This window comes from Osmerus mordax, chromosome 11, assembly GCF_038355195.1.
Source record: "Osmerus mordax isolate fOsmMor3 chromosome 11, fOsmMor3.pri, whole genome shotgun sequence".
Classification (NCBI taxonomy): Eukaryota; Metazoa; Chordata; class Actinopteri; order Osmeriformes; family Osmeridae; genus Osmerus; species Osmerus mordax.
Window position 1 is genome coordinate 3,141,079 of NC_090060.1, and position 23,446 is coordinate 3,164,524.

General features: G+C 48.6%; 1 protein-coding gene across 1 annotated transcript in view; it reads left to right on the forward strand.

The window, feature by feature from the left end:
• LOC136951301 (rho guanine nucleotide exchange factor 17-like) overlaps positions 1–23,100 on the forward strand; it is a 49,538-nt gene extending 26,438 nt beyond the window's left edge. The window contains exons 2-24 of the mRNA XM_067245644.1: positions 11,414–11,491; positions 12,586–12,768; positions 13,562–13,678; positions 14,459–14,551; positions 14,742–14,918; positions 15,094–15,144; positions 15,317–15,426; positions 15,684–15,769; positions 15,867–15,985; positions 16,466–16,673; positions 16,827–16,900; positions 17,086–17,169; positions 17,387–17,490; positions 17,628–17,749; positions 17,901–18,020; positions 18,257–18,524; positions 18,780–18,866; positions 18,961–19,028; positions 19,311–19,459; positions 21,403–21,577; positions 21,794–21,889; positions 22,208–22,390; positions 22,564–23,100. Coding sequence (XP_067101745.1) covers positions 11,414–11,491; positions 12,586–12,768; positions 13,562–13,678; positions 14,459–14,551; positions 14,742–14,918; positions 15,094–15,144; positions 15,317–15,426; positions 15,684–15,769; positions 15,867–15,985; positions 16,466–16,673; positions 16,827–16,900; positions 17,086–17,169; positions 17,387–17,490; positions 17,628–17,749; positions 17,901–18,020; positions 18,257–18,524; positions 18,780–18,866; positions 18,961–19,028; positions 19,311–19,459; positions 21,403–21,577; positions 21,794–21,889; positions 22,208–22,390; positions 22,564–22,733 — 2,922 coding nt within the window. The 3' untranslated portion in view covers positions 22,734–23,100. The remainder of the gene's footprint in view (positions 1–11,413; positions 11,492–12,585; positions 12,769–13,561; positions 13,679–14,458; positions 14,552–14,741; positions 14,919–15,093; positions 15,145–15,316; positions 15,427–15,683; positions 15,770–15,866; positions 15,986–16,465; positions 16,674–16,826; positions 16,901–17,085; positions 17,170–17,386; positions 17,491–17,627; positions 17,750–17,900; positions 18,021–18,256; positions 18,525–18,779; positions 18,867–18,960; positions 19,029–19,310; positions 19,460–21,402; positions 21,578–21,793; positions 21,890–22,207; positions 22,391–22,563) is intronic.
• The last annotated feature ends 346 nt before the right edge of the window (positions 23,101–23,446 follow it).

Below are 23,446 nucleotides of genomic sequence, written 5' to 3' on the forward strand. Positions count from 1 at the left end.
CGTATTTGCAGAGCAAGTGTATCTAGTTACCTGTTCTCTGAATTTACCCTCATGAGAACACCCAAAGTCTACACATACAGTATATCTAAACACACACCCACACAAACGTCTAAAAATGTGTGATGGATCATTGAATGACCATCTTTCCCTCGGGTACAGTATCTTCTTAGTGTGTGTGCATGTTACTCATCCTCAGAGAATCTGACCTGCTAAGTTGACCCTCTGTCCAACTCATAAACAGTGTCAACTCAGGACAAGGTCAGTAGACTGCTGTCTCCTTACACTGCTCAAACCTTCTCCTCCTTCTCCTCCTCCTCCTCCTATTCTTCATTTCTCTAACTCTTGGTATACACTGGCCTCACAACACATCATCCAACCTCATCACCATAGTCAGCTGTGTAGTTGTTTGCAATAGCCGTGTGTGTGTGTATGTCTGCTTTTGTAAATGGAAGAACAGCACAGGGATAAATCGGTGGTCAAAAGGGATCTTTAAGAGCTTCAAAAAATATTTGTCTGCCAGGAAGAAAGAGAGAGAGTTCGAGTAAGATATGAGACAGGGAAGAAGAGGAAAGAGCTAGGGGAGAGAGAGCAGGGCAGAGAGAGGAGGGGAGAGAGAGGAGGGCAGAGAGAGGAGGGCAGAGAGAGGAGGGCAGAGAGAGGAGGGCAGAGAGAGGAGGGCAGAGAGAGGAGGGGAGAGAGAGGAGGGGAGAGAGACAGAGAACAAGGAGAGAAGAAACAGGCAGTTTGTTTTTGGAGAAGGTTTCTTATTTATAAGGGTTATTTTTAAACCTCTGAGCAGTTGCTTCTTGTGCTTTATGCATGCGTTTGTGTGTGTGTGTGTGTGCTGTGTTCCGTGTGTGTGCTGTGTGTGAGTGGCTGTGTGCCGTTTGTCCATCTTTACCATGTCTACTTCATCAGGACCCCCCACAGTGCTCTAGAACCTTCTCCTCCTTCCTCACAAACGTGTCAGTTATTTAAAAAGAAAATGGGGGAAAATAATCAGTGTGGCACTTTATCAGCGGTAGATACACATGCGCACACCTGGAACACACACACACACGCGCACCTGGCACCAGGTGACAGACATGTGCCCCTGATATATAAAACACCCTCTGTCTCCGACTACATCTGTCTGCCGTCATTCTGTCTTTCACTGTGTGCTCGTGTGCGTGCATGCGTGCGAGGGGGCCAGCAGGAAAGGGTGTGTCCGTGTGTGTGTCCATACAGGTGTGCTTTGAGAAACACCAGGTGGATAGTGTTTAACACACACACACAACCTTGTTTTGATGGATTTGTGTCCATGCGTTGGCCCATAGTACCAGAGTCTAGGTACCAGCTACAGCACAAGGAGAACTCTGCATCATACCCGACACATTAGTGAAGAGCAACACCCACCTGTGGGAGAGCGGGTGTGTGTTGACAGGTGTCATCGTGGACGTGTCATGTGCATCTCCCCCAACAGGTCTGTGTGTGTGTGTCTCAAACTCATAACAGATGCATCCTTGTGATAAGGTAGTGGGCCCATGCAGGTGTTCAGTACTCAGGCCTGGTGTTTCCAGGCACTACTAGTCACACACGTACACTCACACACACACACACACACACACACACACACACACACACGTGCGCACACATATTTCTGAACAGGGTGGAGAACAGGGAGGTCTGACCGCTGCAGAAACTATTTAACAACCTGCTGAATCTGAATCTAGATTGTGTGTGTGTGTATGTATGTGTGTGGTTGTGTTTGTCAATTACTTTATTGGGTGTGCTTTGCCTTCGGCAAGGGCACAACCTTTGTTCTCTCACATATATATAATTGGGTGTGCTTTGCCTTTGGCAAGGGCTCAACCTTTGTTCTCTCACATATATATTTATTATTATTGGGTGTGCTTTGCCTTCGGCAAGGGCACAACCTTTGTTCTCTCACATATATATTATTGGGTGTGCTCAAGCCTTCGGCGAGAGCACAACCTTTGTTCTCTCACATATATATTATTATTATTATTCTTTTTGCCCCCCTAAAACTCAGCCAATATTTGGCCTACATAGACAACGTAGGTGTCAAAAGTTTCGTCTTGGTAGCGATTGAGTTGCTTCTATTGGAATTTACTTTCCGTTGCATGGTTTAGGCTTCAGTTAAGTTTTTGTGGCGAAAAGTGAAGCTAACGGTGGCTAATTTGCTAGCCACAGTCACTGACGTTACTAACGTCACTGCGTCACTAACGTCACGAAAACACGCGTGACTACCTTTGGCAGAACATTCGTTTCGCATCTGTTAACTTGGGGGATAGCTAGGCTAACTATAGCTTTACTGCAAGGCAGCTGCAGAAACGCCACAAGAAAAGAGGCCAGGGTGATAACTATTTACTCATTTTACTTTGTGATATGACACACAATTGTGATGTGTAATGTACAATATAAGCTGATATTATTAAGGAAGTACATCTACTTTCGGAAACAGTAGTCTACTATTTCACTGAAGTATTAGCATCATGACATTAGCCTGTGTTGCCCGGGCAACACATACTACAGTGGTCTATGATGTATCTGTTTTCAATCGTTAAAATAAACATTCCTCACATATACATTTTCGTTGTATGATTTATTCTGACATTAGTAAACTATTTGTTGGTGAAATTACCATTACCTGTGGTTTCAAACCAGTGTAGCTCACTGCAACGCTGTAGCCTACCCGAGACAATAGTGTGAGTAGCTAACAAAAACTCCTCAGCTGTTCAAGTCAAACGGCTACAGAACATGTTCGGCACTCCCCTTACTCAAAAGTCTTTCAATAGTTGAAACAATCTGACTACTAACCTGAAATTCATTGCCACAGCCTAAACTTTGTCAATCTGTTCATGAAAATAATTAATTTCAGCCTAAACCGTACAACGGAACGTTAAATCGAATTCAACCAACGCAATCGCTACCAAGACGAACACAGCAGTAGTCTAGTACTGTACTGTAGTAGTAGAATTTACCGGGGCAGCTTCTCCACACAGGGCTATATCGCATTTTGCGTTGTTACTGACAATGATCGCTACCAGTGAGCTTTTTATGAATGAGCGATTTTCCACTAAATAAATGTCAAGTTTATTTACGTTTTTGGGGGCATATTTTCAGTTAGCAGATGGTACTGTTTGAATCGCGATTCTATCTTCTGCCGGTAAAGTCGTAGAATAATCTTCAAAGGGGGTTCTTTATTAATGAATGAATGCAATACGAGTAGGCTACATGCCTGAAAATATCACGAGAAGGGAAAAACTTAAAATGACGTTTAAGTCATAGAGATTAGGTCAATTTTTACACCGGTCTGACAACATTTATTCGTTTTGATTCAACGATGAGGCTGCATCTTGCAGGGGAAATGAGAAGACATCTATTTCATTCTACACTTCACTCGTATTTTCAGTTGTAAATGAGCAGCAAAGAAAAAATGCTTTTAAATCTATTTAATCTTTACAAATAATAAGTATGCATTTTCATATAAAATACACAGAAATCAGTTGTAAAAATGTCATTCAAAAACGGACCCCTGTGCAACCGACGCAAGCAAGCACACCCTACAATTTCCCCAGAAATTGTACCCTCTCTAGTTTTGTATGTATTAACTGTGTGGGGTTAAGAGGCCACATTATTTGTGGTTAAATGTCCATTGCTGGTCCAGTTTTTAGTGTGTGTGTTGACTTTTGGTTGAGAGGACATTTTGTTCCTAATGGCTTTGGGATGCAGGGACCACTGGGCTATTTGTCTCATTTTGAACGCTGACCCAATTTACAGACACATCTGGATTGATGGTGCAGTCACATGGGCCAGTAACAGTTAGACTGTGTCTGTATTGTGTGTGTGTGTGTGTGTGTGTGTGTGTGTGTGTGTGTGTGTGTGTGTGTGTGTGTGTGTGAGAGAGAGTCATAGATATGTCTCAAATATGGGTCTGGTATGGTCTGCCAGGTGCTTTTTTAGGTCATCCAAGCTCCACACTTTTAACAAAGATAGAATCACCTGTAAATGCGCACACACACACCCTTTGCTCTTGAGCTTGCTGCCTGGCAACCATTGGCAGGTCCATGCTAAACAGGAAGTGCAGAGGATGCAAGGATGAGGGGTTGCTATGGATACCCTAGGTTCTGACCTTCCTAGCTGGTTATGTGGATGCTTTTGTTATGCCAGCTTGTGCCTGGTTAAAGCTGTCGATAGCTTTTAGTGTTTCTTGAAATTGCCCTTTGCCTTTTCTTTATTCAGTGAGTGTTCAAGCACACACACACACACACGCACCTGTTGTTGTAAACGGACTGTTTTTTAGCAGGGCAAAAAATCCCCCAGTCTTGTCATTGCTCCCCTCCTCCTTCTCGTCCTCTAATCACCCTCTCCTTTTTTCACACGCGTGTCCGCTTTCCTAAACGTCACATTGAATGTTGCTCCACAAAATGAAGAGGCTTTTCAGTCGGTCTTCACACACTTTTGTCTGTCTTCTCACTCTCTCTTTTTCTGTCTCGCTCTTTGTATCTCTCTCTCTCTTTCTGTCTCTCTCTCTTTCTGTCTCTCTCCTGCGCATTTCTTATCACAGCCTTTGGACCTAACTCCTTTTGATCTATACATTTCTGCATGTGTGTGTCTTCACGTTTCATCCGTATCATCAGACCTAAAAGCCCCCTTTGTTGTCGCTATGGCAACAAGGATGAAAGGTGACATACGTCCTTTCGCGTGACCTTTCCTGTCGCTGTCTGCCCGCTCCCCAATCTCTGTGTGATCTCTCCACCAGGTCTGGCTGGGAGGGGGGCAGTGTGGGCTCCCCAGAATGCAGTTTCAATCGAATCGTATCGACTTTACTAAAGACTGAATGGTCTTGGGATGTTCGGATGAGTCTCCACCCCCTTCTGTTAGGTGAAGGGTCATCTTAGGGCCGGACAGGCGTGTGTGTGTGATGTCCAAACTACTGAAGCGGTGTGCTTTGATGTATGAGCAGCTTTCAGGAGTTACACTTCAGGTCACATGCAGCGTTTTGGTTTTGCACACGTTCCCTAAATCTCTCTCGACACACACACCACCTTTCCCTGTCTGCAGGCTAAATGAGTTCATCTAGTTAGTGTGGACATTGTATAATCTGCTTTGTCGCAAGTCCGAGTCTTTTCTTGTCAGATGCACAGAACAACACAGGGTCAGACTGGGCGCTGAAATTCTTCGGACAAGACAACACAAACCATCCTGGCACAACATCAAGTACTCAGAACATAAGTTACACTTATGATGAGCTAACATATAATAACAAACCTCCTAAATATACCAAAAAAATAAACAATACAGTATACTAAACTTATAATACACATAATAACCGATACTAACCTTAAAACCTATACTAACCTAGAGACAAGTAGGGTACAATTAGAGCAATACGGCTGATTGTGCAACCAGTATCTGAAAGTGCAACCAGTAGCTGAAGTGACAGTGTGTAAAATGACTAGTGTGAGTGTCGACAGTGTATCAGTGTTCATTCAGAAGGCTGATGGCCCTTGGTAGGAAAATGTAGTCCAATCTGCGTGTGCGAGACCGAATGCTTCGGTATCGCCTGCCATAAGGCAACGGGGTCAAAAGAAGTAGCCTATGGGTTGCGTTGTAGCTCATTGCGTCTATGCATGTAAATGTGTGTGCGTGTGTGTATGAACCCCTGAAGTTCCAGTCAGCCTCTCTGTTGCTATGGTGATCAGCAAGCGTTGCCAGTCGTGCTCTGAAAGTTGCCGGTGGGTGGATGACTCTGGTCTCTGCTCACTGTGCCTGGCTCTTCTTTTCCTCCCGTTGCCAAGCTGGGATGAATTACTCGTGGATGGATTGGTAGAGCCTGAGCTGGGCTGAGCGGTGAGCGTCTGCCCTGCCTGCTGTCTCTCATTATACACACTCAGGGGGAGGGCTGCAACACACACACCAATTTCGTGCACACAAGTCGCGGAGAAAAAAAAACGGCATCTCTGTCTACGCACCAGCTGCACGGGCACACACACACACACACACACGGAGGAGCCAGCTCTACCTGCTCGTGAGGAGTGTGATAGACACACACACACACTGACAGATGGAATCTGGAATCTACGGAAAGGCATTCTGAATGAGGATGGATCCCTGCAACCGGCGGTGGATTTAAAGGATCCAAAGTGATCTGGGATCTCTCTGGAGGGAGGAGCTGAACACAGCAGAGCATGAAGAGCATCTGGGATCCAGCTTGTTTTTAGAGGCGGAAGGATCCCAGGAGAGCCGGAGTCATCGTCTCCGGCAGAATAACCGGTGGACTTAAAAAAACGGGCGGAGTAGCCAAAAAGGTTTTCCTTTGGGAGGGGGGGGGGGGGGGTGGTGGGCGGAGACCCGTCTTTTTTGGGGTGTACCTCCGTTGAAAGAAGAATCGGACACACGCACCTGCGCTTTTCTCCCTGGCGCCAACAGGTGTTTGTTTTTTTTGCGCACGCGCTCTGTGGGGGATTTTTCGGGGGGGTGGGGGGGGGGGTTCTGGGGGTTTGGGGGACGCGTGAGATTTGACGTGCGCGTGAGCGCGTGCGTGCAAGTGCGTGTGTGTGTGTGTGGAAACGCACAGACTGTTCCGTATGCTGCAGATGGTCCGGACCCTTGCCCAGTTCACCATTGCTCTTGAGGAAATGCAGGAGAATGGGGAGAGCGCCAGCGATGAGGGGGGGGGAGGAGGAGGTGGTGGAGGAGGAGCAGCGGAGGAGGCGACAGACCGGGATGTGGCCGAGCACGTCGGGAATAACAACGTTGGGAATGGGAATATGAACTCCAGTGGGGGCGTCAATGGCAACGGGATTGGAGCTGGGAGTTCCCACTCTAACGGCGAGGTAGAACTGTTTGTGTGTTGGGGGGGGGTTCTTGCTATGTGTGTGTGTGTGTGGCTTGGGGACGGCTATATGTGTATATGTTGCCATTTGTGTGTGTACGTGGGATGGCTGATGGTGTATGTTGTTGCCATGCATGCGTGTGTGTGTGTGACGTATGCGTGTATGTTGTTGCAACACGCGTGTTTTTGCTGCACAGCTCTTACTCAGACACAGAGTAGGATTACCACCACAGCCGTCATCTCCAGCCTCTCTTGGACTGTACATGGAGATGACCCTCTCTCGAGCTCCATCTCGTCATATCTTCTCTGTGCCGCTCTGCTTTCTCACAACTTGTTTCTTTTCTATTCCTTTCTTCTGCTTACCTCCAAGTTTCCTTTCAGTCCGTGTCACCTACCCCGCCCCCCCCCCCTCTCTCTCTCTCTCTCTCTCTCTCTCTCTCTCTCTCTCTCTCTCTCTCTCTCTATCTCTGTACAGAGTCATGTCTCTGTAATATAATTAGAGCTGAGTGAATCATACGATTAGTCCCATCACCTACTGTGGGTGTGTTGTCTCTATAACAAGTCCCAAAGTCTTTCTGACACAGAAAATTGGACCTCTGCTACATATCCCAGCACCACACATGGACTTAAGAGGATAATGTTTACGTACATACACACACACGCATGACTCACCACACATACATGCGCACACACGGGCACATATACGACAGAACACTCATAGAGTCTCTAATCCGGACACACCTAATCCACACAGAGAGGATTTACCCGTGTGAGTCGTAGCGAGAGGGGAAGAAAACAGGAAGATGACAGCTGGAGGTCGGAAGAGAGATGGGGTTCTGGAGTGCAGGGTCTGCTTGTGGTCTGGAAGGGTATTGATTCATGTTCTGGCAGGGTGTTTTACATCGGGTGGGTGTGTGCGTGGCTTGATTCTTTTGTGTGATGTTGAGAAAGGACATTGATCAATATCAATTGGAAAGATCTGTTTCCAATTGATTGCCCGGTACACGGATTGACAGACACACAAACACACACATCCTCTTTCTTTCTCTCTTTGTGTGCCCTTCACAGCAGCTGCGACACACTTCCATAACTGTGTTGGGAGACAGTAGCTCCAGAGGCCTTCGAAGCAGGGGGCCGGCAGTAGACAGTCAGGCACCTTTGAAGCATTTGTCTGACGAGGCACTGCAAGTCAGGCCCCCCTGGGTACGCCCCAACCCTGAAGGTTTAAATCAAACTGGGAGCCTTGAGTAGTCTGTCAGAGGAAGGTAGAGGGGGCGGCGAGAGGCGGGCTGGTGGAGAGGTTGTTAGTTGGTGAGTGGGCGGAGTCAGAGTCACACTGGCTGCTGTCGCTAGAGCACTGTTGTCAGGGACTACCATCGTCAAGGAAAGGGCGTGCGGAGGGGGCTGTTGACGACAGCAGAGTGGGGACATTCTCTTTCAGAGGTGTGTGCGTACCCCTGTGTATTGTGTTTTGTGTGTGTGTGTGTGTGTGTGTTTGCAGCTCTAATCATTGCCTCATGTTAATGTAGGTTATCAGGTTGGTGTGAGAACCTGCCTGTTTGCACGGCTACAATCAACTTTGCCATAACGTTAGCTGGTAACCTCTGGTACTGTTTGGCTGACAGGACTCTGTTTAACAGTGGAGACCCCATGTGGTGAAGTATTTATTGGGATATGAGAGCCCCTCTTCAAGAATAGTGTACACACACACTCACACACACTTATACACACACACACACTCTCGTATCCCCACAAGAGTCTAATAAGAGACAGGCTAAACCCCTTGAGCCAATCGTAACCATCAGAGAGAGCGGGGCTTTGGTCTCTTAGCCAATCAAAATGAGACCAGTGCCATAGGCTCGACATCTGCCTTTGAACAGAGGTCCAACAGACATTTTGCCTTGTTAGAAGAACAGACATGAATATTTGTGTGTCAGAGTTATGCCTCTTCCAAGCCTTATATGCTCATATATGGTATATAATCGGACTCTCTTGATCTATATGTTCTCTGAGCTCCAGTTTGTTGTGAGATTTGGCCATGCAGGTCCTGCCATTAAAATGAAACCAGCATTGCAGACATTATTCCCTGAAGTTCCAGTGTGTGTGTGTGTGCGTGCGTGTGCGCGCGCGTGCAAGGGAGGGGGGAACGTTATCAAATAAAGGCAGCAGGGCCAGAATAGAAACCCATTCCTGATGTTGAGGGAATATCCTCTCAGGTTCTACCTCAGTCATGTCCTCTGTACACTCTTTCACGCTTGAGACCATTGTTTAAAAAAGACACCCAACTTATGTCTCCACAGCACACACCCACATCTAAGCTGTGTGGGACATTCCTTTCACTCCTAGGCGGAGCAGAGGAGAGAAGGTCAAGGGGGCGAGACCGTGGTCGGATCTGGGAAACCCACAGCCGGTCTCACTGTTCTGACGAGTGTGTGTGCGTGTTCTCGTTCGTGAAGGTGAATGTTTGACAAAATTGAATGTGTGCGTGAAGGAGACGTGTGTTGATTATTATGGCAGGTGTGTGTGTGTGTGTTTGCCTTTGTGCTTCAGCGTACATCTCCTGCGTCCTGAGTATAGTGTGTGTGTGTGTGCGTGTCTTATTTAGAGAAGTGACCCAGCACGGGACATGATGGTTCACACCAGTCACGTCGAGGTGTGTGTGTCACCTTGACTTTACAGAACTGTTTTCATCGTAGGTGTTGTGAGATGTGTGTGTGTGTACATAACCATGCCACAGACAGGATAATGGACTGGGTATTGACCCACTGCCAGTTCCAGCCCTCTCTCTGTCCGATCCTCTCCCTCTGTCTCTCTTTAGTTCTCTTCCTGCTTCCTACCATCTAACCAGTTTTCCAGGAACATCGTTCAACCCAACCGACTCAAAACCCAATGACACAGTCATTATTTTCCTTTGATAAGCCTTTTAAGTTATTAAATCCCTGGTTACCCCTAAAATGAGTCTGCCCAATTATATGATTTGTTTACACACAGTGTGTTTATGAGATTGAGTTTTCCATATTATGTATCACCACACACACTTACCAAAAATATACACACACAAACCTTGTCCAAACTTCTCTCTGGTCCCAACCGCTTAGACTACTGGGAAATCAAGATGTAAAACACTAAATATGGAGTTTTGGGATGTTGTGCTTATTTTTAGCTGTAGCCTGGCATTGAGTAGTGTGTGTGTGTGTGTTGGGGAGGTGTTGGCAGGGGACAGAGATGTTCGGGCATAAATGTAAATATGTCCTTAGAGAGAATTGTGTGTGTGTGTGCGTGTGTTCATGGTGATATTTCAGGTTTGCCTCTGGCTCTGTTAGATTTCAGGTGTGTGTTCATGCTGTTACAGTGATATTTCAGGTTTGCCTCTGGCTCTGTGATATGCTGGGATAACCTCCCACTCCAGCTTATCTCTCTCTCTCTCTTCTCCTCTCATCCTTAACTATCTTTCTGTCTTAGTAGTAGTTTAAAGTACGTTGAATCTAGTTTTCAGAATTGCTTAGTCATGCCTCGGCCTGTACTGTACTGCTACTGTCTGTTGACAGTGACACACGATACTGGGGTTTTGGGGATGTAAACAATCAATTACTGAACTACTGAGCCGGTCAGATGATGTGTGTGTTTCAATGGTGATTAGAAAGAGCTGGGGACCTGAAATGTTTTCAGTGGGTAGAAAGGTCACTGGGGTGATTTAATGTGTGTGTGTGCGTGTGTGTGTGTATGCATGGTGAGTGTTCACTGAGATAGACATGGAGGATGCTGCTGGTTGGCAAGGAAACAATAAATGGAGCTCAGGAGGTTGGTTTCATTAGCCCCCCCCCCCCTCTCTCTCTCTCTCTCTCGCTCTCGCTCTCTGTCTGTCTGTCTCTCACTCTCTCTGTCTGTATTTATACTGTGTGTGTCGAGACCGATTCTCTCTGACTTCTACCAAGTGTGCCATCAGAAGACCGTACATATCATATGTGTCATGTCCAACCAGAGCAAGTTGTCATGAGCTATGTGGGATCACCTCTTCCCAGTTTCATAAATTGGTTTTGTTGCATCTGACCATAAAATCTGTGATGTGTTTGGCTGGGAATATGAACCGCGAATGTGTACGTGTGTGTGCGTGTGTGTGTGTGTGTATGGTCTCTGGTGAGTGTGGTGTGAGGAGAGATACATGACTGCTGTTGGTGAATGATGTCATGACATCCATGTGACCCGTATTGACCGTGTACCGACAGCAGCGTTTGACCATAATCACCATCTTCATCACTTCCTGTTCTTTGGTCTCTTTACCTCTTCTCTCTTTGTCCCTTTCATCCTTCCTTTTTGTGCCTTTTCTTTTATCTCCTCTTTTCCTATCTCCTCTTTTACTATCTCCTCTCCCCTCAGTGGACTGAGACAAACTATGTAAACAGGAAGCAATACATTTTGGGAGGGGGGGAGGGATGAGACAAAATGGTCCACTTTGTGCGTGTGTGTGTGTTTTGGTCTTTGTGTGTTTGTGTCTGCCACGGTGCGTGCGTGCGCGTCCTGCGGCGGCGGCAGGGTGACAAGCTGCGTTGTCTGTGTTGTCGCCCCCTGCAGGACATGAGGAGACATGTCGTGATGACCCTCCTGGACACTGAGCAGTCGTACGTGGAGTCCCTGCGGACACTCATCCAGGTAACGCACACGGGCCCTTAACTTGATCGCACAGACAAAGTGTTGACCTCACCGCACCTAGGGCCACAAACCCTGTCCAATCTCATCGGACGGGGCACTCTCTGTGTCGGTCTATGTGCTGATCCTGCTGTTACGTAACACTGCACCAGTCAATGTGTAGGCGAACTGTGTTTGTGTTGATGAACGAGGGAGAGCGAGCGAGAGAGGGAGGGTGTGAAAGTGAGGAAATGAAAGAGGCAGAGACAGGAGCTTGCTGTACTCTGCAGAGATGAATTTATATAAAAGTGAGCGATATAACAGACTTATCTGGTAAGTCAAGACAGAGACATGAGAGAGAGAAAAATGTATTTGAGGGAGAGACAGAGGGAAAGATGGAGAGCTAGAGAGAGATGGATGGAGCAGGAGAAGCAGATGGACAGTCCCGATCATTTATACCCGTACGGCAAGAAAATGACAAGCCCAGTGTTCCCATGGCAACGTGGGGGAGCAGGTTACCACGGTTACCACAGTAAAAGAACCATGTCACAGCACCTCCAAAATGGATTCCCTGAAGAGTTCCGAACATCATGTACGTGTCTGCGTAAACAGTTTTAAGTGGAAATTTTGGGTCAAATGGCTGAGCGGTTAGGGAATCGGGCTATTAATCAGAAGGTTGCCGGTTTGATTCCCTGCCGTGCGAAATGACGTTGTGTCCTTGGGCAAGGCACTTCACCCTACTTGCCTTGGGTGGAATGTCCCTGTACTTACTGTAAGTCGCTCTGGATAAGAGCGTCTGCTAAATGACTAAATGTAAATGTAGTGTTGAAAGGGAGTGAGGCTCACGGTTAGAGAGGGAGGAGGGATGACAGGAGAGGAGGTGATAAAGGGTGGAAGAGAGAGGGAGAAATTTGACAATTTTATCCTGTCTTTGGAAAGCGGAAAATATTTAAAAGGCAGATACTGTGGGCCCATTGGGGAAAAAGAGGTATTTCCTTTAATCAAAGCCTGTCCTACAACACATGCACGTACGCATGCATGCACACACACTCACTCAAACATTCAAAGACATACTTACCTCCCTTCCTTTCTCTCTCTCCTTCCCTCCTTCCCTCCAGGGGTACATGAGGCCCCTGAAGCAGCCTGACAGTGGATCCCTGGTAGATCCCTCTCTGGTGGATGAGATGTTCTACCAGATCCCTGAGATCCTGGAGCACCACGAGCACTTCCTGGAACAGGTCTCTGGATGTGTCAGCCAATGGCACGACAGACAGACCGTGGGCCACATCCTCATTCAATCAGTAAGTAGTGACTCTCTCTTTCAGATGTGTGTGTGTGTGTGTGTTAAGAAGGTAACAATGATGAGAAAGAGGTTTGGGAACTGAGGATAGATGCTCATGTACCTCCTCTTTGGGGATGGATGGCTGGCTGGCTGGATGGATGGATGGATGGCTGGATGGCTGACTCGATGGCTGGCTGGATGGATGGATGGATGGATGGCTGACTGACTGGATGGATGGCTGGATGGATGGATGGCTCACTGGATGGATGGCTGGCTGGATGGCTGGCTGGATGGGCCAATGACAGGGGTCCTTTGTCCTTGCTGCCTTGTCGTTCCTCACAGTCGGAGGAGAGGGGGACAGAAAGAGCGTTTTTTTCATAAGGGGGTGGAGGGCTTGTTACCAACAACATGTCTCTTTACTGCTCTGTAGCCGTCTCTCCGTCTTTGTTGTTTTCCCCCCTACGAAGCCTCTATTGTGGGCAGGAAAGCAGGACCGAGAGACATGCTGTGTGGAGGGGGATCTGTTTGGGAGTGTGTACACAGTGACAACATTCATACTCGGCACCATAAAGGCTGGTGTTAATTGTTTTAACCTGGAAGGTGATCTTCCTGTGTGTAACTATATGCCACACCGACCAATCATGCAACAGCCAGACAGACACCTGTTGCTGGGCAGAATGATTTCGGCCTGTGACCATTATTGAGATCACCATGATATATGATAGTAATGTTTGCATGTTAACATTCTTGCTTTCTCTCTTTCTACATCCCTCCTCCATCTTTCCATTTCATTCCTCCCTACTCTCACTCAGTTCTCCAAAGAGATTCTGGCAAATATTTATTCAGCATACATCGACAACTTTCTAAACGCCAAAGACGCTGTGAGAATTGCTAAGGAGGCCAAACCAGCTTTCCACAAGTTTCTAGAGGTAAGTGCGTGCGTGATTGCAAACGTCTGGCTTTAAAAGTGGATGTACTGCATGCATTTGAAAATATATTCATACTACATGTAGCCTACAGTGTCTATCCTACCACTAGATGGGTGTTTTAGGAGCACATTTGCGTTGTGTGTGCACACATCCTGTCCCTCCAGTTCTTCCAATGCTGGTTTTCCCAGGAGCTGTTTTGGAAAGAGACACTAGAGCTATGATCCCCTAGAGGGACAGAGCTCATCGGATCTCACACACACACACGCTAGGCCTAACACACGCGCTCACACACATACACACACACACTTGGCAGACGATCCTTCTCTGGGTGGAGTTTGTCATTCCAAAACAATTGATAATGTGAGATTTGTCCTTAGAAACCCTCTCCTTCATTATATCATTCTGTTAACATAAACACAATTGTTAAGATAACAGCATGAAAAAGACCTATAAAATCGCATTTGCGTGTGTGTGTCATTGTGCTTGCTTGACATTATACGTATAACACCATTCTTTACGATAGCTGACCTTTGACCAGACTGAAAGCTCGGGATGTCAGTTATAAAGTTATAAACTCTCTTTCTTACCCTCCTATTTCTCTCCTTTCTCTCTGTCTTTCTTTCTTTCTTTCTTCTCTCTCTCTCTCTCTCTCTCTCTCTCTCTCTCTCTCTCTCTCTCTCTCTCTCTCTCTCTCTCTCTCTCTCTCTCTCTCTCTCTCTCTCTCTCTCTCTCTCTCTCTCTCTCTCCCTCTCTGTCTCTCTATCTCTGTCATGCACACAGCAAAGTATGCGTGAGAACAAGGAGAAGCAGGCTCTGGGTGATCTGATGATAAAGCCTGTCCAGAGGATCCCTCGTTATGAGCTACTGGTTAAGGTGAGTACTATACCAGGCCTAGCCCCTGGCCTCGCCCCCCGGCCTCGCCCCCCGGCCTCGCCCCCGGCTCTCACTGGGCTTGGCGAACAGACAAGGCACATGCTTTTCGGGCCTTTGTGGACCTACTTTTTTTATTCAGAAACGCTGCAGTTTATTTCTTTACACGTGTGTGCATGTGTGTGTGTTACAGGACCTGTTAAAGCATACTTCAGAGGACCATCCAGATCATCCGTTTCTGCTGGATGCTCAGAGGGACATCAAACGCCTGGCGGAGAGAATCAATAAGGGGCGGCGCTCTGCGGAGGAGGTGGAGCGAGAGACCAGGGTCATGCAGGAGATCGAGGCCCACATAGAGGGGGTGGAGCATGTAAGACTCTGGGCATCTTGGAGTGGTTTGGAGCTGTTTGACCCTCGGTATCTTGGTCGTAGTCTGAGTATTGTATTCTCTCAGTTGTAGAGTATGTGTCAGATGGTCATTTCGTCGAAGGAAATGTGTTTTTGTTGATGATGGTTACTTCTGTGTGTGTGTGTGTCTGTGTCAGATCCTCAACCCTCAGAGGAAGTTTGTGAGACAGGAGATGGTCATGGAGGCGGTGAGTCTGAGGGACACTCTGCACTGCATCGCTCTGGCTGGATTCTTCTAGATTCTGTTGTGATGTCACATGTTGAGTTTGTGTGCTCTATCTGCCTCTCCTCCTCTTCCTCTCTTCCCTCCCCCCCTCTCCCTCTCTCACTCTCTCTCTCTCTCTCTCTCTCTCTCTGTAGAAGACGGTGGGGGGTAAGAAGGACCGTTCTCTCTTCCTTTTCAGTGACTTGCTCATCTGCACCACGCTCAAGAGGAAGTCTGGCTCCCTGCGACGCAGCTCGATGAGCCTGTAAGACAACACACGCACACACAAACTCACACACAGACACACGCACCTTCTTCCACACACAAAGATACATGCAACCCCCCCCCCCCCACCCCGCACTACACACACTTTCACATGTGAGAAACCTGTCAATTCTGTCTCGACAGAACTTTGCTGCCCCCTAATGTTTTAGTTGCAGCATTACAGTGGCCATGTCCATCTCATGAACATCCACAGCAATGTCTCTGTGGTGTTTAACAGTCTCTTCTGTCTTTTCCCAGCTACTCTGCTGCCAGCGTGATTGATACCTCCAGCAAATACAAGTTCCTCTGGAAACTTCCTTTAGAAGACATAGAGATGGTGAAAAGTAAGGCCCCCCCCCCCCCCCCCTGGTTTGTAGTCCTAGTAGCTGGGAAGGGTAGTTTTTAGCCAAAGATCCTAAGTTGCCTCTTCCTGTGTGACAGACTCCTCCCAGGCAACTAACAGAGAGAGCATCCAGAAGCTGATTGGGCGGCTGGACGAGGACCTGAGTACACTGGGGCAGATCAGCAAGCTGTCTGAGACGCTTAGCTTCCCACACCAGGTATCAACACACAGGATGTTACCCATACATTTTGTTATTTAGCAGACACTCTCTTATCCAGAGCGACTTACAGCAAGTACAGGGACATTCCCCCCAGAGGCAAGTAGGGTGAAGTGCCTTGTCCAAGGACACAACATCATTTGTCACGTCCGGAAATCGAACTGGCAACCTTCTGATTAATAGCCCGATTCCCTAGCTGCTCAGCCATCTGACTCCCATGGTCAATGCACCAGTTACCAATACGTAATTAATACGCATGACGTACCAATACATGGTCAATGTACCAGACACTTACATGTAGTAGTCAGTACATACGAGGTACCAATACATGGTCAATATACCAGGCACCAATATGTCTCAGCAGCAGCCTCTTCAAATCCCCCCCCCCCTCTCTCTCTCTCTCTCTCTCTCTCTCTCTCTCGCTCGCTCTCGCTCTCTCTCGCTCTCCCCCTCTCCTCCCCCTCTCCCCCGCCTCCCCAGTCGCTAGACGACGTGATCAAGGACCTGATGGCGTCGGTGCACAGGGAGCTGGCAGAGAAGCAGTCGCTGGCCTTCAGCATGACCTTCCTGCCCACCAAGCTGGAGCTGACCACCGCCTCGGCGGACGGCAGCTTCGTGTTCGAGTTCTCCTCTCCGGACATGCGCTGCAGCTTCGAGCAGGCCTTCGAGGAGGCCAAGAAGAAGCTGGGTGAGGATGCCGTACGGCGGGAATGCTCCACGGTTTCTTTCCAGGTTCATTTGGGGGGGGGGGGTTGGCGGATGTTGTATCCTCTCTCCGCTTGCTTATGTGTGTGTGTGTGTGTGTGTGTGTGCGTGCGTGTGTGCACCTGTTTATGTATAGCAATGAACAAGGACCAGTGGGACCCAGAGTTCTTGAAGGCTATCCCCATCATGAAGACTCGGAGTGGGATGCAGGTGAGAGAGACTCCGCCCTTGCCCCCCAAACACTTCCCTGCTCCGTCACCATGTCACACAGCACAGGGCCGAATGAAGTTATAAAATACAGGCGTTACTCCAACCTTTCCTCTGTTGTCATTAGAGCTATTTTCACTGTGGGATATCGTTTGATCTGCCCCTCTCCCTCCCCTTTCCTCCTCCAGTTCTCATGCGCGTCCCCCACCCACAGTTGTCCTGACAGCAGTTGCGAGGTGTGGGTGTGTAACAGTGATGGCTACGTTGGTCAGGTGTGTATGAGCTCCCTCGAACACGCGCGCGCGCACACACACACACAATCATTTAGTAACATGTATCCTTTTCCCGTTAGTTGACGTATTCCTTTTTGAAAATGTGCATCAAGAACCCTGTACCTCTGTATGTAGGTGCTCACACGTGCTCCAAGTTGAGCACGTCATCTCTGCTACCCTTCATTTATGGTGCGTGTTTTAATTCGCCTTCCTTCAGGTGTGTCTGCTGAACATCAAAGACGAGCCCACAGTGGAGGCCTGCATCGCTGTCTGCTCAGCTAGGATCATCTGCATAGCTGCTGTACCTGGGCTGAAGGGGAGGTGAGCACACACACACAGTTTTTCAACTTTACTCAGGGTAGTCACAATAAGTTTGAAGTTTCAACTCCAGCCCTACAATTACAAAGCAAAAAAACAAACAAAAAAAACACACAAACACAACTGCTCTGGTCTCCTAGGGAACGGGTAGCAGAGCCCTCCTCCGCCATGCCCCACCCCCCGGCTGACTCCGCCCCCTCCCAGCAGCAGCTGCACATCTCCATCTCTCACTCGTCACTGGAGATGGCTGAGCCCCCCTCAGGTCCGGTTCCCTGAAGTCCCACAGATGTTATGTTTTGTTCCACTGATGAAATGTTACATCCTAATATAACTAAATACTAATAGTTAAGAGTTCTCAGTATTTATGTTCTGTTCTTGACTTGTCTGTAGTTAAATGTATGTATCGTGTGCAGGGGCGGGGCCAGAGCTGGTTCCATTTGACAGTGACGACACAGATGATGAAGATTCTCCTAGTCCCTCCTCTACTCTGCAGAGTCAAGCTAGCCACTCCACCATATCATCTAGCTATGGGAGTGAGTGTACAGCCGGCACACACGCCCGCATACATCCAAAGTCTATACACACACACACACACACACACACAAACATGCATACAATACACACATGCGCACCATGTAAGGCTGTACACACAAACACTAACTTCATACAAGCTTACACATACACATACGCTTACTCGAACACACATCACATAAGCTCAAACGCACAAACACACACACACGTTCTAACCTCCTCCCCTGTCCCTCCCCAGACGAGGAAGGCACCTGTTCGAAGGACATGGCCACAGAGACCACCAGCAGCGAGGAGGAGCAGGAGTACCCGGTGGCCAGCTCCTACGGAGCTCCAGGGAGGCTAGGGGGAGGCGTGGTCGGCCGGGCCCACAGCGAGAGCCCCATGGATGGGAGAGCCATGCGCCGATCCTCCCGGGGCTCCTTCACCAGGGCCAGTCTGGAGGACCTGCTCAGCATCGACCCCGAGGCCTACCAGAGCTCTGTTTGGCTGGGCACAGAGGACGGATGGTACACACAGACACACAGAAATACACACTGATGCACACATGCACAGACACACATGCGCGCACACACACACATACACACTGATACGCACATGCACATACACACACGCACCCACACACATACATACACAGAGACGCACACAGAGACGCACTTGCACAAACATCCATTGTGTTCGACACAGTGCCATTTTCTTTGGAATACTAGGAACTCCCGGTGTGTTACCGTGACGTTTTACGAATGTGTTACTCTGTGCTGCAGTATCCATGTGTACCAGTCATCAGACAACATCCGCAACCGCAAGAACAGCATGAAGATGCAGCACTCGGCCTCCATCCTGTGTATTCTGTGAGTGTGTACGTGTGTACGCGTGCGTCAAGTCTCCGTGCTGCTTCATCCTCCCCTCTTCAATTTGGGGGGATTGTCTCTTGTCTGTTGGCAGGTATTTGGACAACAAAGTGTTTGTGTCTCTGGCCAACGGGGAAGTGATCGTGTACCAGAGAGAAGCAGGTAGGTGGGGTTTGCACACACTGTCCTCTGTGTCAACCTTTCTATCGGTTTACTGTCTAGACTAACTGAAATAGTCACAACCTAAAAAGGAAAAGAAATTAAAATATAAAAGATAAATTTGAATCTAAAAAGGGCTCAGTCTCGATATGTCAAAATATGGTTACAGCGTATGTTTAAGTCTCCAAAGTCTCCACACCTAATTATGGGATGGGATTCAAAAAAGTTCAAAATGATACTTGCCGTCATCTGTTTTTCTCTCTCTTTCCTCTCTCTGTTTTGTAGGTAGCTTCTGGGATGCCCAGTCGTCCCAGACGTTGTGTCTGGGCACACCCAGTGGTCCTGTCACCAAGATGGTGCCCGTGGGCGCTAGGCTGTGGTGTGGATCCCAGAACCGCGTCCTCATCATCAACACCAGCTCTCTGGTTCAGGAGGTAGGCTGGGCCTGGCCCTATCAGCACATCTATATTCAGATACATTTACATTTATGCATTTAGCAGACGCTTTTATCCAAAGCGACTTCCAAAAGAGCATAGGTCACTGATCATAACAACGAGATAGCCCCAAACATTGCGAGCAGCCAAAACATGAAGCATACATTGTGGAAAACCAATAAGAGCATGCAGTTAAACAAGTTTCAATTGAACAACATGAAACTCCCCACAAGAGTGCAAGCCTTCAACAGTAGAATATTTCACAGCGAGTACAAGAAACCGTTACAACTAACCAACAAGAGCAGCAAGTCTCTCAATACGAGTCATTGTAATCCTGGAGGAAACTAACTTCAGATCCAGCCAAGCATTCCTAAGTGCCGTTGTACTCACGGAACAAGTGCGTCTTGAGCCTTTTCTTGAAGGTGGGGAGACAGTCAGTGTCCCTGATGGAGGTGGGGAGTTGATTCCACCATTGGGGGGCCAGACAGGAGAAGAGCTTGTGTTGGGACCGGAGCTCTTGAGCGGTGGGACCACCAGACGGTTGTCAGAAGAAGACCGTAGGTGGCGCGGGGGGGGGGGGGGGGGGGGGGGTGTGTAAGGCTGGAGGAGAGACTTGATGTAGTCGGGTGCAGTCCCGTTCACTGCTTGAAAGGTCAGTACCAGAGTCTTGAATCTGATACGGGCCGTGATGGGAAGCCAGTGGAGGGAGATGAGGAGCGGGGTAACATGGGAGCGTCTGGGTAGATTGAAGACCAGACGGGCCGCCGCGTTCTGAATCCTCTGGAGAGGGCGGGTTGCGCATACTGGGAGACCGGCGAGCAGCGATTTGCAGTAGTCCAACTTTGAGAGGACAAGTGCTTGGACTAGCTGCTGGGTAGAATGCTCAGACAGGTATCTCCTGATCTTCCGGATGTTGTAGAGGGTGAATCTACATGACCGGGAGACCTCAGCAATGTGGGCTGTGAGGGAGAGCTCGTCATCCATGGTCACCCCGAGGTTCCTGGCAGAGGATGAAGGGGTCACCGTCGCCGATCCCAGGGTGATTGAGAGATCGTGGGAGATGGAGGGTTTGGCCAGGATGATGAGGAGTTCTGTTTTGGCGAGGTTCAGCTGGAGGTGGTGCTCGGTCATCCAGGCGGAGATGTCTGCGAGGCAGGCCTCGATCCTAGCTGAGATCCCCGGATCAGTCGGGGGGAAACGACAGGTACAGCTGCGTGTCGTCAGCATGGCAGTGGTAGGAGAAGCCATGGGAGGTGATGATTGGTCCAAGCAAGGTGGTGTAGAGGGAGAAGAGGAGGGGTCCAAGGACGGAGCCCTGTGGGACACCAGTGGAGAGCTGGGGGGGGCCTGACACTAGATAGAACTTACATAACACAAATCAAAATTCCTTATGGATTCAATATAAATTATTGGATGGAAATATTGTTGGATTAATGGATGGACAGATGGATGTAAAAGGGAGAATGTATAGAAAGGCTTGATGGATGGATATTTGAAAGGCTGGGTGGATGGTTTGTTGCTTGCTGACTGACTGGATGGTTTGATGACTGGATGGTTGAATGGTTGAATGGCTGGCTAATAGTTGGCTGGCTGACTGGCTGGATGGATGAATGGTTTTATGGCTGGCTGGCTGGCTGGCTGGATGGTTTGATGGCTGGCTGGCTGGTTTTCTGTCAGACTGGCTGCCTGGACGAATGGATGGATGGTTTGATGGCTACCTTGATGGATGGTTGGCTGGTTGGTTTTCTGGCTGGCTGGTTTGCTGGCTGGCTGGCTGGTTTTGTAGCTGGCTGGCTGGATGTATTGATAGATGGTTGAATGGCTTGCTGGATGGACAGTTTGATGGATGGTTTGATGGCTGGATGGATGGTTTAATGGCTGGCAGGCTGGATGGATGGTTTGATGGCAGGCTGGTTTGATACTGGTTTTTGTTGTGTCTGCAGCACTGGTTCCAGGTGGGCTCAGACAGCAGCAGGTGTGTGATCTGCATGGTGAGCTACGGCCAAGGCGTTTGGTTGGCGCTACAGGGCAGCGCCCAGGTCCGTCTCTACCACGCCCAGACCTGGGAGAGCCTCGTCGAGGTGGACGTGGCTCCCGCAGTGCATAAGATGCTCGCAGGTAGCACACACGCTCACACACATTTACACCCATAAAGATCCTACACACACACATACACACACACACAGTATAAAGATGAATTCACCACTAGATGGCAATGGCTGGTTGGTGGAGCGGCATCCTGCCTGTTAATCTTTCTCTTTGCCACTCGTCTCTGATTCTCATTCTTCTTTCTTCCACACCCCCCATCCCTCCTTTCTTCTCACCCCGCCCCAGGCTCTGATGCCATCATCAGGCAGCACAAGGCGGCCTGTCTGAGGATCACTGCCCTGCTGGCCTGTAAGGACCTGCTATGGATCGGCACCAGCGCAGGTTAGTCACCACATCATATCATCCCTTCCCTCCACTCCCTGGAACCACTGCCCTTCTGAATCAATGTCTGGCTGTCATAAAGGCTTCAGAAAGAAAGGATTAAACCATGGGAAAGACAGGAGAAAGACACTGGTGGATCCAAAAAGACTTGCCACCCAATCTCTCTGTCTTAAATAGATTTGTTTACATTGTAGAACATTTCACTATCATTATTGTCATTATTTAAACCGTTCCTGGAGAAAGACATTCTGACAACTTCAATGCAGACTTTGTGCTTAGGGGGTAGGTTGTGTGTGACCTTCCTCTATGGTTCTCCAGGGGTGGTCCTGACCCTGGCTATCCCAGCAGTGAGCTTTGGTACTGGGGCAGGGACTCTGCGATCCCCCCTGATCCCCATGGGCTCGGCTCACGGACACACGGGTCACGTACGGTTCCTCACCGCCATAGAACTGCCTGAGGGCTTTGACGTCAACTTCCCCAAACCGCCCACAGATGGCACAGGTAACTGCAACCTCTGTCCTCCTGCCTTCTCCTGCTGTGTTCATCCTCCTCTCTCTCTCTCTCTCTCTCTCTCTCTCTCTCTGTCTCTCTATCTCTCTTTTTCTTTCTTTTATATTTTTTTGCTTCCAGCTCTCCAGTTCCCATCCCTCTGATCCTAACTCTCCATATCCTAGGAAATCCATCCCATAACGTTGACGCGAGCAACGGGGCCCTTAAGAGGAGGGATTCTTCTCGCCGCCGAGCCTCCGCCCTCCTACCTGCGAAAACCAATCAATTGGTGATCTCTGGGGGCGACGGTTATGAGGACTTCCGTCTGACCAATAGCAGCGAGACAGACCAATAGCAGCGAGACAGTGGGGCGGGATGACAGCACAAACCACTTACTGCTGTGGAGGGTCTGAGCCAATCAGACATCCCAAGTTCATGAAACCCCTCCCCCTCGACAGAAAAACCGCACACAAGCCCCGCCCTCCTTATCCTTAAGCACCTCCCCCTTTTATCTGATTTCATCGTTTGCTGGATCTCTTGATGTATATATGCATGGGTGTCAGTCCCATACTTGGAATCTCGAGGGTCGCTTTAAACAACGTCCATGTCCTAGTTAGTTTCTGGCATGATGAACTCTGTGCATATGTGTGTGTCGGTTTGTGTCTCTGAGTAGCGTGTGTTTGACATGTTTGGCGTTGGATGTAAATCGGGGGCTCTGCACATGCTGGTCCATTCTCCTTTTGTTGTAATGAAACTCTACCTTTACAGAGAGAGAGAGAGATGGACTGAGAGTGGGACTGGTGAAGAGTGAGAAAAAACCTAAATGATGGCTTACAAAGTGAGAAGACATCCTGGATGTACAAGACTTTGGACCCCATGTGATCACTCCATGAGGAGGAGGAGGGGGGAGGAAAGGGATGAGGAGAGAGGAGGAAAGGAGGGGGAGTGGTCTTTCAACGTTGACCTTTAAACAGACAGTTAACCATGGGTCACATCAAACTGAGAGGGGTGGACTGTGCTCCGAGATCAGTTTAGGCTTTCTCCAGTCATGTTGCTTCTGCTAGTGGG